At 55.3% G+C, this 15,821-nt stretch overlaps 5 protein-coding genes across 5 annotated transcripts; 4 read left to right on the plus strand and 1 right to left on the minus strand.

Moving 5' to 3' along the window:
• Positions 1-11,421, plus strand: HETIRDRAFT_46565 (uncharacterized protein; the record flags this gene model as incomplete). The annotated part of the gene is made up of 22 exons (XM_009548657.1): positions 1-157; positions 252-435; positions 525-697; positions 769-1,010; positions 1,092-1,234; positions 1,293-1,730; positions 1,819-1,978; positions 2,034-2,252; positions 2,315-2,588; positions 2,656-2,927; positions 3,009-3,182; positions 3,246-3,438; positions 3,502-3,615; positions 3,684-3,896; positions 3,953-4,544; positions 4,624-4,960; positions 5,012-5,182; positions 5,232-7,889; positions 7,946-8,286; positions 8,337-9,911; positions 9,963-10,992; positions 11,077-11,421. The coding sequence occupies 22 exons, from the start codon at positions 1-3 to the stop codon at positions 11,419-11,421; spliced, it is 10,005 nt and encodes a 3,334-aa protein (XP_009546952.1).
• A 327-nt stretch (positions 11,422-11,748) lies between these two features.
• HETIRDRAFT_246664 (uncharacterized protein) lies at positions 11,749-12,747 on the minus strand (the record flags this gene model as incomplete). Its single annotated transcript, XM_009549152.1, has 4 exons — positions 11,749-11,914; positions 11,985-12,166; positions 12,278-12,423; positions 12,474-12,747. Coding segments are annotated over 4 exons (768 nt in total), but the record flags the coding sequence as incomplete, so codon positions are not given.
• Positions 12,748-12,852: 105 nt separating this feature from the next.
• Positions 12,853-13,897, plus strand: HETIRDRAFT_418698 (uncharacterized protein; the record flags this gene model as incomplete). The annotated part of the gene is made up of 4 exons (XM_009549153.1): positions 12,853-12,855; positions 12,980-13,041; positions 13,097-13,581; positions 13,638-13,897. 4 exons carry the CDS (start codon positions 12,853-12,855, stop codon positions 13,895-13,897), a joined length of 810 nt encoding a protein of 269 aa, XP_009547448.1.
• Positions 13,898-14,066: 169 nt separating this feature from the next.
• Positions 14,067-14,809, plus strand: HETIRDRAFT_123173 (uncharacterized protein; the record flags this gene model as incomplete). The annotated part of the gene is made up of 2 exons (XM_009549154.1): positions 14,067-14,360; positions 14,426-14,809. 2 exons carry the CDS (start codon positions 14,067-14,069, stop codon positions 14,807-14,809), a joined length of 678 nt encoding a protein of 225 aa, XP_009547449.1.
• Positions 14,810-15,265: 456 nt separating this feature from the next.
• HETIRDRAFT_321302 (uncharacterized protein) lies at positions 15,266-15,645 on the plus strand (the record flags this gene model as incomplete). The annotated part of the gene is made up of 2 exons (XM_009549155.1): positions 15,266-15,517; positions 15,607-15,645. 2 exons carry the CDS (start codon positions 15,266-15,268, stop codon positions 15,643-15,645), a joined length of 291 nt encoding a protein of 96 aa, XP_009547450.1.
• Between the last annotated feature and the right edge of the window lie 176 nt (positions 15,646-15,821).

The following is a 15,821-nucleotide window of genomic DNA, read 5'->3' on the forward strand; positions in this document are numbered from 1 at the left end:
ATGCTCGACCCCGTCTTTCTCGTCACTTCCATTCTCATCGTCGTAGCGACCCTCCTACTCCTCTTCTTCTGGAACCGCCTCGTCGGCTTCCTCCTCAGCCTCGTCCTCCGCGTCGCCTACTGGAACGAGGGCGGCGCCAGTATATGGATCGAACTAGGTACGTCGCGCGCGCGTTCTGTGCACTCGTGATCGACGGCGTGTACGGTGCGGTCTGGTTGTGGGTTCGCGCTGAACGAGCGGACGCGGGGCAGGCTCTTTGCACCTGTCCTTGCGCGCGGGCAGGCTGCTCTTCAAGGACGTGCGCTACCACTCGAGCAGCCAGACGATCAAGATCGTCAAGGGGCAGATCAGCTGGCGCTACTGGATCCGCGCCCCCACGCTCGCCGAAGACCTGCACGCCCACGCGGGCGGCGAAGCCGCCGACGGTATGTCCCCGTCCTCGCCGCTTCGGCCCCACCTGACTTCGCGCCTCAATCTCGATACTCGCGGCGGGCGACAGGCAGGAGTCGCGCTTCGATGACTAGCTGCCGCATACACGCGTCCGTCGAGGGGCTCGAGTGGTTCATCTACAACCGCAGCGCGGCGTACGACGCCATCGTGGAGCAGATCGCGAAGGAGCCGCGGCCGCGCCGCTCGCGCAGTCACAGCGCGGGCTCGCAGGGCAGGCCGTTCCACCCGTCCTTCGCCGGCACCGAAAGTACGCGCCCCTCCCCCCTCCACCCGTGGACGCGCGCGCGCTCACACATATGCGCTCTCCGCGTCCCGCAGCGGACCCGCTGTACCCGCCGCTCGCGCGCACGCAGACGATCCCGCTCAAGCTCAAGACCCCGCGGTTCGTGCGCCGCGCGCTCGCACGCCTCCGCAGGCAGCTGCCGAACCTCGACCCCAAGTCGCTCCTGCCCGTCAGCTTCGAGGGCACCAAGGGTGCGATCCTCTGCGGGAACGCGTCGACCCCGTCTGTCCTCGTGGCCGAGTTCCAGCGCGCCGAGGGCATCTTTGGTATCGTGCCCGTGCGTGCGGTCCCCCCGCGTTCCTTTTTGTTTTGAAAGTGGATGAACCCGGTGGGGCTGACGTTGGCGTGCGCTTTGCAGGCGAGGTCGGAGCACGATTTGTACAAGCAGATTCTGAACATCAGGGCCGAGAAGGCGTCCATCAGGTTTGCGGAGAACGATAGGTATAAGAGCCCGATGGTCGCGACGGGCGCGAGCCTGCGCGACGAGATCGCCAAGACGCAGTGAGTTTTTTTCGTGCGACGACGCCGCGAGGTCGGAACTGAACGCTGGCGCGCCCAGGCCGCTCCCCCATCGCCTCTCCGAGCGTCTGTCCTTCTCCGCGTTTGCGAAGCTGTGGCGCCACGCGAAGCTCAAGGCTTTCGTATACGCGACCGTCGACGCGCCCAAGTCGCGGGGCGCCGGGACCGCCATCAACGCGGGGAGCTTCCGCACGCGGCGGAAGCTCGCGGCGCCCAAGGCGAGCGACGCCGGCGACGTGTCGGCACACGCGGACGGGGACGTGCAGTACGCCATCCAGCGCCAGATCTGCGAGGCGCCGGTGCTCGAGCTGTCGTACTACGCCGACGCGGTGGGCTTGGTGCCGGCGGACGGCGGCGGGCGCGCGGCGGCGCCTGAGGGCTGCGACGTCGGCAACGGCGGTACGCCGCCTGAGTGGGGGCTCGACCTCGTCGTGAACGGTGGGTTCCTGCGGTACGGGCCGTGGGCGGATCGGCAGCGGTGCGTGTCGCGCGAATGGTTCTTTCCGTGATCGGCGCGCGGGGCTGAGCGCGGTCGGTTGTTTGCTTTTTTGGGTGTGTGTGTGTAGGGCGGAGCTGCAGCGGGCGTTCTTTCCGGCGGCGTATCAGGACGCGAAGCAGGCAGTTTTTTTGAAGGCCGGGGAGAATAGGGTGTGGACGACGTTGCGGGTGTTCGTCGAGCTGCGCGGCGGGACGACGCTGTACATCCCGTTCCGGGAGGCGTCCAAGGTGCGTGGCGTCGGCGTCTTTGTCTATGCCTGCGCTTGCGCTGACTGCGTGGCAGAACTGGCAATGGGACGGTAAGGTCAAGTGCGCGAGGCCGAAGGAGCGCGAGGCCGCGTACATCAACGTCAAGGCAGGGGACGACTCGACGATCAGCTATTTGATGCCGATGGTCGCGGGGCCCGAGGGGTACGACCCGCTGCTGGAGGTCCACCTGGACACGGTGGTCGTCTCGACCAGCCTGAACGATATCCGGCTGTTGCGGGCGGAGTCGTGCCGCGTGAGCGCGTCTCTTTTATGGCGTGTCGTCCATGGGCCGCTGACGGTGTGATGTGAGGCCAGGTGCAGGGGAACATGCATTCTCCGCTCAAGTGGAATGCGGATCGGCAGTGGAGGTTCGGGGTGTCGCTGCGCCAGCCTGTGCTGTACCTGCTCCGGGACCACATCAACATGCTGACGGACCTGAGCAAGGATTGGACGTCGGGCCCTCCGAGCAACTATTTTACTTGGGTCCCGATGCGGTACGCCGTGGACCTTGACCTGCGGAACTACGAGATCAACACGTACGTCAACGATCAGAACATCATCGACAAGCCGCTCATCAGGGACGAGAACGGTGGGCATCCGGACCGTCTCGCGCTCTTTCTATATCGACATGGTCTTATCATTATTATTCTTTTCAGCGCTGCTGACCCTCCGCGGGTCTGTGCTGCGGAACGAGAACCTCATACCCGCGGACAGGTTCCGCCCGCCGTTCACGACGATCGCGTTCACGATCGACGCGCCGGACGTCGACGTCAGCCTCACGCTGCCGCGCTGGAACACGCACAGGGTGCACGCGACGGAGCCCATCACGAAGCTGGGCCGCATCGGCCTGCTGCGCGTCGGGGCGTCGTACCACTACTTCGCGGACGTGCGGCCGGACAACGTCGAGCAGCTGAGGCTGGACTTTACCGTGAGCCCGCGAGCCTCTGCGATCGATTGGAGAGACGACGGACGGTGACGTGCTCTCCCTTTTGTTTGTTTGTTTTTGCAGGCGAAGGACGTCGTGTTCAAGTGCTTGGGGTGGTCGATACGCCATTTTATGATCCTGAGGGACAACTACTTTGGGTCGTTCACGCACTTTTCGACGTTGAACGAGTATTTGGAGAAGCGGCGGTCGGGGATCGCGGTTGGGGATCCCATCGACTTGAAGTACCGTCCGGGCAAGGTGGCGACTCTCTTCTTCTCTAATTTTGAAAGCGCGATTTGACTTGGCATTTTGGGGGGGCAGTCGAATATGCTGCAGGTGGAGCTGCAGCTCAGCGTCGACAACTTCCTCATCGTTCTGCCCGCCGGTATCCCGGGCTACGAGACGTACAACCCCCTGCCCGGCCAGGACCCGAGAGACGTTTGCCTCGGCGCCTGCGCGATGGTCTCCGTGCCGGACCTCCAGCTGCAGCTCAGGACGCACGATTATTACATGGGTGAGCGCGCCGCCCGTGGAGGTCGAGGCGGCCGGGCTGACTCTTTTGGGTGGGGGTGACTAGAGATGGCGTTGAACGTCGGTACGGTGTTCGGGAGCGTTCGCACGGACTGTACGGAGCGGAGGTTGTTTGAGCAGCCATGGGCTCGTCTCGCCAAGGAGGCGTTCATCGTCGACGGTGCGCGCTCGTTAAGTTGCATTGTGGTTTTCTCGTGGTGATACTGAATGGGCCGTGTGTGCGTGCAGGGCTCGACATCGTCGCCAATAGGCTGTTTGGGCCTCAGCCGCGCACGTCGACGTATGTGTGTGTCTGGGAGATCAACATCGGGGATATACGGGGCATGCTCTCCGTGCAGGAGGTTAAGATCCTGCAGGCTGTCTTTGACGCTTTCGGGATCAACTACAGCGACGTGATCAACTCCCCTGCCGCCGAGTATGCCGTGCCCGTGGACCCCGATGGTGAGCGTCTCCACTGTCCTTGTGCTACGAGTCGCTCACGAACCGGCCGACGACAGTCACGTTCTTGAAGCTGACGCTAGAGAGCGTGGACCTCGTCGTCAGCACTGGCGACGCCGCTGTCGAGGCGAGCGTCCCGAAGGGGCTCTGCCTGGAGCGGAACGACCTCGCGGGGAACCATTACCGGAAGGTCACGAGCGTGCGCGTGCCCGAGGCGCAGGTGCGGTGCTTGCACAGGTACGTCCCGCGAGAGCGGTGGATGGAGGTCGCGGCGGTGTCGCTGGACGCGAGCGCGGACGTTTATTCGTGTCCGCCGGGGTGGCGGGAGTCGGCGCAGGCGCAGCGGGCGTTTGTGGCGGAGCAGGACGTGTTGACGGGACGCACCGAGTTGTTGTATCCTATCCAGGCAAGGCAAGGCCGGCGGCCGCGTCACGCAGGCCACAGCGTCTACACGGGCGCGCTGCAGCTGCCTCGTCCGAAGCGGGTTGCGAGGCCGGATGGCTACTCGAAGGGCAAGCCGCCACTGCCGGATTCTGCGAGCCAGCACCCGTCGGATCTCACGAAGCCGACGCCGTTCTCGCATCGGCAGTTCACGTCGGATTCGGAGGGCGAGGACACGTACACGGAGACGGATCGGGATCTGCGCCTTGCGTGAGCTTTTTCGCGGCGTTCGGTTTCGGGTTCGTGGTGGAGGGCTGATCCTTGCGCGACGGGTTCGTGTTCGTTACAGGCACACGCGCCCGTCCTCGCTCATGCCCACGGTGCATACGGATGACGAGAGCATGTCCGGTGCCGACGAATCGGACGATGCGGATTTGACCATGGACAGTCGGTCAGAGAGCGACGAGTCGGACGATTGCGGTACGTTTTCGGCGTCGATGCTTTTCGCGAATAGGCTCACCGATGCGCCTGAAGACGAAGAGGGGGCGAGAAATTCTGAACTGAGGAAGTATGTGAGGTTGACGCGGCATTATGCTCTTCAGGCCAGGGGACCCTCGGCCTGGGCTGATTCTCCTTTTACGCTGATCAAGGTAAGTCGGCGAATGGAACGGATCGTGCCAGAGCTTGTTCTGATCGCCTCTGTGAAGGACTATGGAGCTTCGCATATTTTCCACGAGATTCCTGAAGAGACCAGTACGGAGCGCTTCGTTCAATGGCAGGCTGACACGGATACCCCCGAAAAGTGCGACACGACTATCGTTCGACTGGTATCTCGCTCGTTGGACGTATGGCTTACGCCCTTGGTTCCTGGGGTGGCGCTGCAATTTTTGGAGGAAAATTCACGACACGTGCGTCTCCTTCCATTGCCTCGTCGATGAGGTCCTGAATCGCTCTCAGTTCAAGAGCCCCGAACTCCGCATGGACTCGATAATGGCGGACCATATACGCGCGCTCGCTTCCGGTCCAACGTCAGTGCTGAGGACGCAAGAGAAAACGGTCATCGACGCGGAGCTATCCAGGACCCACATACGCGTTCTGCAGGTGACGCCCGTGTTCGAAGCGGAGGTCGATATCGCGCGAACTGTCGACGATGTTCGTCCGCCAATCAGCCAGGAGTTGACTGTCGTAGATGTAACGGTCGCTCGATGGACGCTGCAAGGTCAGAAAATCCAAAACGACAAGCGGTCGGAAACTTCCATGAAAACAGCCATTGGATACATTAGTATGACTCTCGGCGTTGGCGACCAAACGACCCTCAGAAGAGGTATACTCGAACAGATGCTCCGCCCCGTCTGCAGCCTATCTTTGACTAACCTGGAAGCTATCTACACACCGAAAAGTGCTGGTTGTTCGTGGCGTGACCTTGTGTCGACCATGGAGCACACCGGTCCTCAACGTATTCTGAGAAGTCTCTTGCCTTATCGAGGGCCCGTATTTGAAGTTCTGGAGACACACAAGCGACTGAAGGGTCTGCACCTACATGAGGCTCAGCTACGTGTTTATCAAGTACTCAAGTGGTCCAGCGATCGCTCAGTCGTTGACCCCTTGTCAACGATCCAGCCTCTGTACCTCATTCAATCTGGTCTCCCACACGAACTTCGGGTAGAGCCAACGTTCAAGGTTCTCTTTTACTTGCGAAACGCCCTTAGATTTTTGGAGCTTGTCGAGCGTGAGGCGATCCGCGATCTGCGCCCCGACCATCACGTCCCCGTGGCTTTGAGCGAAGTGGTCGAGCTTCTGCACGGCCAGCTGACGAGTCTGGCCGCCGATGCAGATGGCGACGGATCAGGAATCTCTTCTCTGAAAATGTTCGTCAGGTTGTTCCCGACAGAGGTGACCCGTGACACTCCTCCGGCTAGCAGTCTAACGCTTGAGGTCGTTCATGTGGCGTTCCAGTCCATCAAATTCTCCCTTCTAGATCCTTCTCAGGCGCCCCCTTGCGATGCGACAATCGGTCCATTGGAGTTCGTCGCCAGCTTGCGCAAGGCTGCACTTTTGCCGCCAAGTCCACACAAACCTACTCGAGACCCAGCTCCAAGTCGAGATAAACCGCGAGTCAAATTGAACCACCTGATGGCTTCGTTGACGCTGGGCAACGTTGAAGTGTTCGTTCTTCCCCATATTCTGCACTTCGCCCAGCGTATGATCCGCATACGGAAATACATCGACGACCACGGTTTGTATAAAAAGTCTCAGGTAGCGCCGACGCCGAGTTCCAAACCTGCGCGCAATTGTCAAGACGTTGTGTATAGTGATATATCCGTATCTTTCAAGCGCTTCAGACTACAGGTCGCAGCGGAGAACCTCATCGTTGTCCTCGGGTCGTCAGGCCTGACCATCTTTTCCTCTGCCTATCTTCGCAAGGCCCAAGGGCGCTGGGATATCTCGGCGAACTCATCTCTTTTCCTGGATTCTGCTTCCATCAAAGCGCGATCTTCGCCTGAGGGGCAAAATCCGACTGCTCGGGATGCTCTAGCCTCTGCTGTAGTGAATGGGGTAAAGGTGAATGCCGTGGGCCGTCAAGAGCCTTTTTTGAGCTCGACGATACGGGCAACCCTCTCGGTGCACGATGTTCGTTTATCAGTGCCTCGAAGCGCCATCCGTTTGATCCGATTTGTTGAGGAGTGGCGAGCGGACTACTTGCCCGGGATCGAATCCATGGTCCATGCATTATTGTTGGAGGCGCGGAAGAAGCCCAAGGCTGCACGTACTACACGCACCACTCCCAGAAAGCTCCCTACGATTCAATTTCAGGCTTCCCTTGCCACATTGGGCGTTTCGTTGCACATCATGCCTGGGACTTGGCTATCTTGGGAGATCTTCAATATCGTGACGTACCTCCGGTTCACTCTCACCAGCACTCGCAAATTGTCCCGCTTTTTCGGCTTGCGATTGGCATCTCAGCGCATCAGCATATCTTCCGTACAGAGTGCGGAGACCGAGCCACCTACCGAGCGTGTCAAACTAGACCTTCCTTGGTTAGCAGTCACAGGCCAGTTTGAAGAAGACGGTGTTCACGCAGTGGCGTCTGTGGGACTATTCCACGTAACGGTGAAGCCTTCATATTGGGACACCCTCCTATCCGTGCAGCAGAAGTTTGGACAGGATTTCAACGATCTAATTTTGATCATCGGAGATGCGCGCCGCAAGCGACCCACGTCGCCGTTGGCGAAGGACTCGCAGCCATCCGTGTCGATGATTCATACGATTTCTCTCAAGATGAAAGGGTTCCGTCTGGGCCTGGAAGGGCATTCTTCTACAGCTTTTCTTGAGTGCCAGGACATAAGCGGGGGCATGAGTGGCGATGATGGAAGACTGTGGCACTTCACTGTGACCGGTTTGGCCCTATCGTTGGCGTCTCGCCTGGACAATTATGCCGAGCATTCAACTTTCACCAGAACCCATCGCTCAGCATTCGTGATCATTGATTTCAAGGTTCGAGTGGGCCACATGCAAGGCAATGAAAAGGCTTTCGAAATTGTAGTTTCGAAGATTCATGCCGTTATGCAACCCAGTTCCATTGGCGAGATCGGTGATTTCATGGATCACCTACAGGTGAGGACCTCGATTTATGCAGTGCATCCCTCTTCTCAACCAGATAATTGTAACAGGCCGAAGTGCTCCTTAGACAGGAAGAGCGTGCCCGTGAGCTAGCTGACTTCAAGGAGAAAACGAGAAGTATCATGAGGACCTTTGAGGTCAAGGCGGAGACAAGCTCAGATGGTCCCTCATCTTGGATCTCGGATTATGCCATGACGCTGATTGTTAAGAACATCGGGGCAGCATTTCCTCTTGCACTCGAGCAGGGACTCGAATTGCCGCAACGGCGCACAACTGATCATGCTGCGGTCCGCGCGTTCTTGTTTTCCATCAGATCTTTAGCCTTTGGGGCCGAACGAAGTGGCAAGGGTCAAGCTACAATGAATGGCTTTTCCTTCCAATTCGTCGACCAGTATGTCTTAGTCTCTTAGTACTGATTCATGGTTACTGACATTTGAGAAGGTTCCGGCAATCGATTCCTGGGGATTTCTCTGGGCAGAGCCATGAAACCCGCAATCGCCTGATCTATCCTGAGATGACTGCACATATACGCACCGAACGCTCCATGAATTCACGTCGCATCCGCATTGGGGCTAATGTTAGCGGCTTCATCCTCGACCTGGATTCAACCATTTCCGATAACATCTTCTCGCTCGTTGATGTCTACCGTCAGGGAAAGGAGCGCATCGAAAGGCTAGCGTCTAATATTCCTCGCACAACAACCACTCAAGCGGTTTCCCAAAAAACGGTATCGGGCGCATCCCAACAGTACAAAAGTCTTCCCACATCCAATGTGTTGCTTTCATTGGTCTTTCTCAGCGGTAAAGTTCGCATGTACAGTGGATCCAACGGCAAGGCTTCAAGATCAAGATCCTTCCATGATCACAACGGTGGCCGGCTCCAGGATTTTGGTGCTGACATGTTCAATCTCCCGATTGTCACGGTGTGGGGAGAATATCGTGCTACGCCAGCGTTACAAAAACTGTCTGGTGCCAAAGAGGCCGATCCGTCATCTCTAATGATCAAGACTACCATCCATTCTAGCGAAAACACCCTTCGGCCTTCGCTCTTGCCCTTCCTGTCTGCACTTATCAACGATATTGAGTCCCGCATGCGGAGAGCCAGCCCACTCAATGCATCATCAGCTTCTATCTCCTCACGAGACCTGACAGCCAATACTCCAAGTCAACTACGTCCTTCGGGACCCACAGAGCCTTCATCCAGCATGCAAATAACTTTCGCTCTTCGGATTGACCAATCGCAATTGCAATTGACCTGCCAACCGGATGTCAATGTCATTGCAGGCGTTCACTGGGATAGTGGTGGTTTTGTGCTCAATATCTCTTCAGGGGCTCATCAGGTGTCTTTGATGGGCAATGTAGGTGGCCTGACCATCGGACTCAAACACGGCTTTTTGAGTGAGGACTGTGTTCGCATGGATGCTCGCAATTTGGGATTCTCCATGACCTTTTCCAAAGCGGATCAAAAATCGGGTAAGACAGCCAGCACAGTTTCCCTTGTGGTAGATACGGAGGTCGCAGGGGTAGTTCGATTCTCTCGCCTTCAGGATGTCCTGTGTTTCAAGGCTGTATGGTTGGACCGTATCCCTGTATACAGCGGACAGGCGACGGCGACTGCTCATCCGTCATTGAAAGTCACCCACTCACATGGTGCACCATCCCTGAAACAAGAGTTGAAGACAGCTCTTCTCCTCAGAGTGCGTCGCATCGACGTCGACGTGGACCTTGGACAATCCATCAGCTCCATCGCTTTGAAGTTGGAAAATGTCTCCGTTCGCAGTAAGTTGCAGGAGACGTCATCCGAGCTGTCATTGGCTGTAGGAGACCTCAGCATGCTTGCCAAGGGAAATGTTTCTGGTAAAGCACATATACCTGATTTCTCGTTCCGGACAATCAGGCGAGCAGATATTGGGCGGATCGATGTCCCCTCAACTAGCAAGATGTTGGAGCTATCCCTGACCACTGGCACGTTGGACCTTGTACTGGAGTCTGATTACCAGAAGATACTTCAGGTTTGGTGAGTAAGGCTCTTGGATTCTCATACATCTCCTGATTCCTTTATCCCTAGGGCCGAACCTTTCGATATATCTGTATTCGATGATTGGTCTCAGATATCGACAGAAATCCCTGCAGCGGATCGACGCCTCCAATTGTCTTTCGTCGTTTCTGGAAGAGACCTTGTGGTTGCTGCCACCGTGGGAACGATCCCCAAATTGGTTTCCTATGCCGCAAAATTCAAAGCCAATTTGCAGGCGCAACGTGAAGGGGCAATCAAAGAGTCGCGCGCATACAGCATCGCCCAATCTCCTAAACCTGACAATCCCCTTTCAGCCGTCGCCAACGCCATGTTGATGTCTGCACGTACTCGGTTGAAGGACGCAGAAAACAGCCTTTCCTACGCCATCATACAACAAATGGAGTTCCATCTCAACTCTCTTCGCCTAGCGGGCTTTCCTCGAACCATGTTCGACGTCGAGATGGCACATTTCGTCGTCCGCGACGTCAATGCGCGTCTGAAACGAGTCGTGGAGACTGAAGACTTGCCGGCCAAGCGAGAGCTTGAATTATCCTTTTCTTCCATCACGACATCACGATTCAGTCAGCTCAACCACGCAGTGCTTTCAAACGAGGTTGCCACGGATCTTAGGGCCTGGCTTGACGCAGTGCTGAAGAAAGTTGCGGAGGCCATTATCTTCGATTTGCCATCCATGCACATCTTTATGCGGACCGATGAAGTCGACGAGGAGAGCGCGAAGATCATCATGTACGATTTCATCAGCAAGTTCGACCGAAAGAAAGGCCTCAAGGATCAGGAAGATATTTTCATCACGCTCAACGTCTCGTTATATTCTTGGCTCACCCTTCTGCGCAAGAACTTGACGAGGGAGATGGATCAGGTGCAGGGCAATACGGATTGGAGACCAGGATTATCATCTGCAACTCCTTCGCCTATGGCGTCGCGCAAAAAAACGACAGAGACTCCACCGGATTTCCTGCTGAGAGATGACACGGTCTCTCGCCCAAATACCCCGCCCTTGACCGTGCGCCCTCTCGTACTTCCCTCTCCTGTGAAGGTCACCACGAAGTCGGTATCACCTGTGGACCAGTCCGAGATCCACGACGGAAGCAACGATGTCAATACTTTGGGTCCCGCAATCGTACTGAACACCGCTCACTCCAAGTCAGGAACAATGAGCAAGAGCGCATCCCCACTTCCTGTATCCCAAACAACCAGTCTCACGCCTCAGCCGGGCCTTTCATCCACCCTGACACCTACTCCAGGGCCAAGTGGCAAACGCTCTGTGATTGTGTATAAGGCACGGAAAAGACAGATCGAGCGACTGAACATGCGGCAGCTGGGCGAGGCCACTCCGGATGTGATGCATCCGTTCTTCATGAAAAAAGCTGGGTTCAGCTTGGAGGACTCGCTGCCGCAGTATGTGCACGAATATGCTACGATGCCGATCAATGAGATTACGCGGGCATTACTGAGACTCTATAGCAAGCAGCTCAACGCGCCTGAGTGAAGTGGGATGTGTATCCTTCTTATTTTATAATATTTTTGCTTCGTACATCGAAATTTTTTGGATAATAAACACGGACTAATTGCTATAATGTAGAATAAAACGATAGGATCGAAACCATTCATGTTTCAATGAACGCTCAATAGTGTCCTTCAGTCTTCAGCGCTCTCCACTCAACCGTGTCTCAGACCATACTCTCTTCCGGTAAAGTCCCATGAGCAAATAGCGTCAGGGTATATACATGTGCCTCCGCATTGCGCAAGCACTCGTCTGAACAAAGAGTAGTCGCGTCCGCGAGAATCACTTCCCTGACGTACCCGCGCCAACGCCAACGTTGAAAACGCTCAGCATCGCGAAGCACCCGTATAGCAGTCCAACCGGATATGCGACAAGCAGCCTTTGGTCTGTCATTCGAAGGACTGTGACGAAAATACCGGACGCGGCATATGTGCACCATGCGATTGAGACGAGAGACAGAGCATAGCCGACAAGGCCGCTGAATGTATCATTACACAAATTGAAGTTAATGGTTCGGCTGCTTGCGCGAGAACTTCGATGGGACTCACTCTAATGTGACTAGCACACTCAGCGCGCCTACACCTACCATGGGAAGGAGACAGTAGCCTAACACAGAAGCTACGCGGTATGCGTCGATGGCCTTCTCGGACATGAGGTTGAGAAGGAGGTACACGGACATGGAGCCTAGAAGGCCGACGCCATAAATGTACCCAAACTGTGGTTTTCCTGACTAGGATCAACGATTAGTGTGAAACAGCGACCAAGGCAAAATTAAGTATAAACTATTGGTGGAGACATACGCTAGAAGTAGTGGGATTTGATGCATGTAATAAAGACTTACGAATAGCAGGGATATGCCGAAGCAGAAGCAGAATAGAAGTGGGCCCGCAAGGTCTGCGTCGTCCATAATGTGCTCATCTATGTGTCTCAGAGGATTGAGCACGGTCATTGACTTGGCGCTGATATGTGAGAAGTTAATTCCGAGCTCTATGAGTTCGTCAGCGTCTACGTACGTGACATGATGCAGCCAAACGCACCTTCGAGTAAAGGAGGCTCGCCCTCAAATCCACCGGTTCCAAAAGCTGTCCACCATCCTCCTGCGGGCTGTATGTTTCCACCATACACATTTCCGACGCCTTGCGGTGCTATGGAACCCTGTGGACCGACATTGCCCTCAAGGCTTGAGCGTGAACCGGGATAAAATGAGCTTTGATCGTAGAATTGAAGCGGGGCGTTTTGAGCGGGCGCCTTGGGGTAGTAAGGGCTCTGTGAAGATGAAGAACCGTAAGGATTGTTGTTGTCCTGCCACATGAATGGATGTAAGTTGTCGACGTGGAGATGCACAGGCGCGTTCAGCGCTACTGCACGAGACCTGCTTTGTTGTCGATTGTTGACATCGCCTCTTGCCTTCCTCCCATGGTCAGTCCCTAAGAAACCTTGCCCCGAAGCCTCATCTGACGCATTTTTTTCTTTCGACCGCAGCCTCAGGTAAACAATTTCAACCCTTTACATTGTCGACGCAGGTTTCTGATCTTTATTTCAGAACGAGTATATCGAAGAGCACATCAAACGCCATGGACGGCGGTTAGATCATTTTGAACGCAAGTGCGTACTCGCCTTGGTTTTCTTTTTCTACTGTCTCTGACTTCCAATATTTAAGGCGCAAGCGCGAAGCCCGTGCTGTTCATCAGCAGTCCGCCGTCGCTCAAAAAGCCTTTGGTATCAAGGGAAAACTTCTGCATGCCAGACGCCATACCGAAAAAGTGCAACTCAAAAAGACTCTCAAAGCTCACGACGAGCGCAACGTCAAACAGGCAGACTCGTCGACAGTTCCCGATGGTGCTCTTCCCACATATCTCCTCGACCGCGAGGGACAGAAGGATGCCAAGGCGCTTTCTACTGCCATCAAGCAGAAGCGGAAAGACAAGGCCGCCAAGTACGCCGTCCCACTGCCCAAGGTTCGTGGTATTGCGGAGGACGAGATGTTCAAGGTTATGCGGACGGGGAAGAGCAAGAGCAAACAATGGAAGCGAATGGTAACGAAAGCAACTTTCGTCGGAGAGGGGTTCACGCGCAAACCTGTGAAGATGGAGCGATTCATCCGGCCGATGGCCTTGCGGTTCAAGAAGGTGAACGTGACACATCGTACGTTCTTGTCCTTGCGTTGTAGCTTGACCAGCCAAATCAATGCGCGTTTCCAGCCGACCTGAAAGCAACGTTCCAACTCCAAATCCTCGGTGTCAAGAAGAATCCTCAGTCGCCGATGTATACCCAGCTGGGTGTTCTTACAAAAGGAACAGTGATAGAGGTCAACGTCTCCGAACTTGGTATGGTGACTGCTGGAGGCAAGGTTGTGTTCGGCAAGTACGCTCAGATCACAAACAATCCAGAAAACGATGGTTGCATCAATGCCGTACTGCGTATGCTCTTCATGTTTGTGCTCATATCGATGTATCGCTGACTACTTATTTCACAGTCGTTTAGCCCTTCCCATTCGTATCATACGCACTCTATCTTGTATTTCTAGTTGCTCTTGTTGTGGACTAAAAATGTGACCTTAACCCCAAATTGTGTGTTGGCCAAACATGAACGCGTGACAGTGACGTGGGGTTTGGTTTGTCGTGCTCACCATGTCGACTCACTCCCCTTCGCCTCATCCTTCCTCAACAGAGCCCTCGTCTCGTCATGCTAGCACCCCAGTCGAGAAACAACGCTCTCAGCTTGAGCGCTTGCTCAAAGATCCCTCGAAACCTGCCTATATCCCCGCACCCCCAAAGGAGAAAACAATACGCCCGGCACGGGAGATGATGAAGAACGTTCAAGGGTCTAGTGCTGGTGCGGGCAGTGGAGAATTTCATGTTTACAAAGCAGGACGACGAAGAGAGTATGAGCGGTTGAAGGCAATGGAGGATCAAGCGAGAAAGGCATGTTATTGGTCTGCGAGCCCGGTAGCCATCCCTTCTAATACGATCTACTTGTGCACCTTCAGGAACAAGAAGAATCAGAGTTTGAGGCGAGAAAACGCCAACGAGAAGAAGAGGCAGACGCCAAAACTGCGAAGAATCGCGCAAAACGACAAAAGAAGAAGGAGCGAGCGAAAGGGAAGGGTCCAGAGAAAGACGGAGCAGAGGACGCTGGAGGTAGTGCTATAGGCCCAGCGCAGGCAACAACTTCGGGTGCCCCGTTGAAAAAGAGGCGGCTGGTGAACGGGAAGGAGTTGGTGTTCAAGCGGCCAGGCGAGGAGAGCGATGACGATGAAGAAGTTGGTCCTGAGCCGGTGTCAAAGGCCGAGTTTGGACCTTACGATAGCGAGAATGCACTTGCGCCTATCGCGATAGATGTGCCCAGGATTATCATTCATGAAGATGGCTGAAGGTGTACTTCTCTCTTGAATTCTTCGACAGCTTTTTGGAATATGTAAGCGATTCAAATCTTTCAACATATTACGGGCAACAACTCATATTCATGCTAGCACCAGATGTAATTTTACCATTGCCCAATGCATCGTTCTCGCATACCCTCCAGCTCCCTCGCAAATGCGCCTCCCTTCGTAATGTCGCCGTCATTTTTGCACCCTTTTGAAGACCGCTGAACTGAGCCTCCACTGAATCGCCCTGGTACCTGCAAATTGGTAAATCGGATTGTTCTAGACTGTTCACCTGCTCTGCCACTTGAAAAGACAAGTACCCCATGGCATAGATCTCGTTGGTTCGTAGCCGAAACAACTCCAAGGTTTCTCCGACCATCCTGGTGTTATGCCAAGCCTCTGCTGTCCAAGCCACCTCGAGGCTTGGCCTTCGAACGCGGTCATTCACAGTCTCCGGCGCTGATGTCAACAGACTACGCGCATTCTGCTGTCAGATTCGGCGTCCCGAAGTCCGCGCAGCTCTCCATGGTTATGTTCCCAGCTGGATTCAGTAAGATACGTCTGTTCTCGGGTTTCCGGAACAGAGCGTTTGGGTCACACGCGGAAGTGTTCGAGAAGAAAATCGTACTCCCCGTAGACACGACACGAAGGAGTCAACGTCATCGGCGCTGCGCCATTCCGGCCAAGCCCTGCGTTCCGATATCACAAGACGAGGTAAGTACGAATTCCGAGCGTTAATTATCTGACAAGGTTACGTCTGATTTCTGATGGTGGGGTACACTGTTGACCACCATTCACGGTAGTATCACATCGTTACCAATGACAGAAGCCAAGCGCTGTGAGCGGGTAGCGAATTTCTCGAAAAGCACTAGGGTACGCCAGTCAAAAGCACCATGAAGCAGTTTGCACCCCATCTGCCGCATAGGCATTACAGCTGAACTTCTATTGTATAAGCTCAACCATGGAGATTGAGGAAATTACTCGAAATCAGATCGATCACCCAACAAGCTTCAAACTC

This window comes from Heterobasidion irregulare, assembly GCF_000320585.1.
Source record: "Heterobasidion irregulare TC 32-1 unplaced genomic scaffold scaffold_06, whole genome shotgun sequence".
Taxonomy (NCBI): Eukaryota; Fungi; Basidiomycota; class Agaricomycetes; order Russulales; family Bondarzewiaceae; genus Heterobasidion; species Heterobasidion irregulare.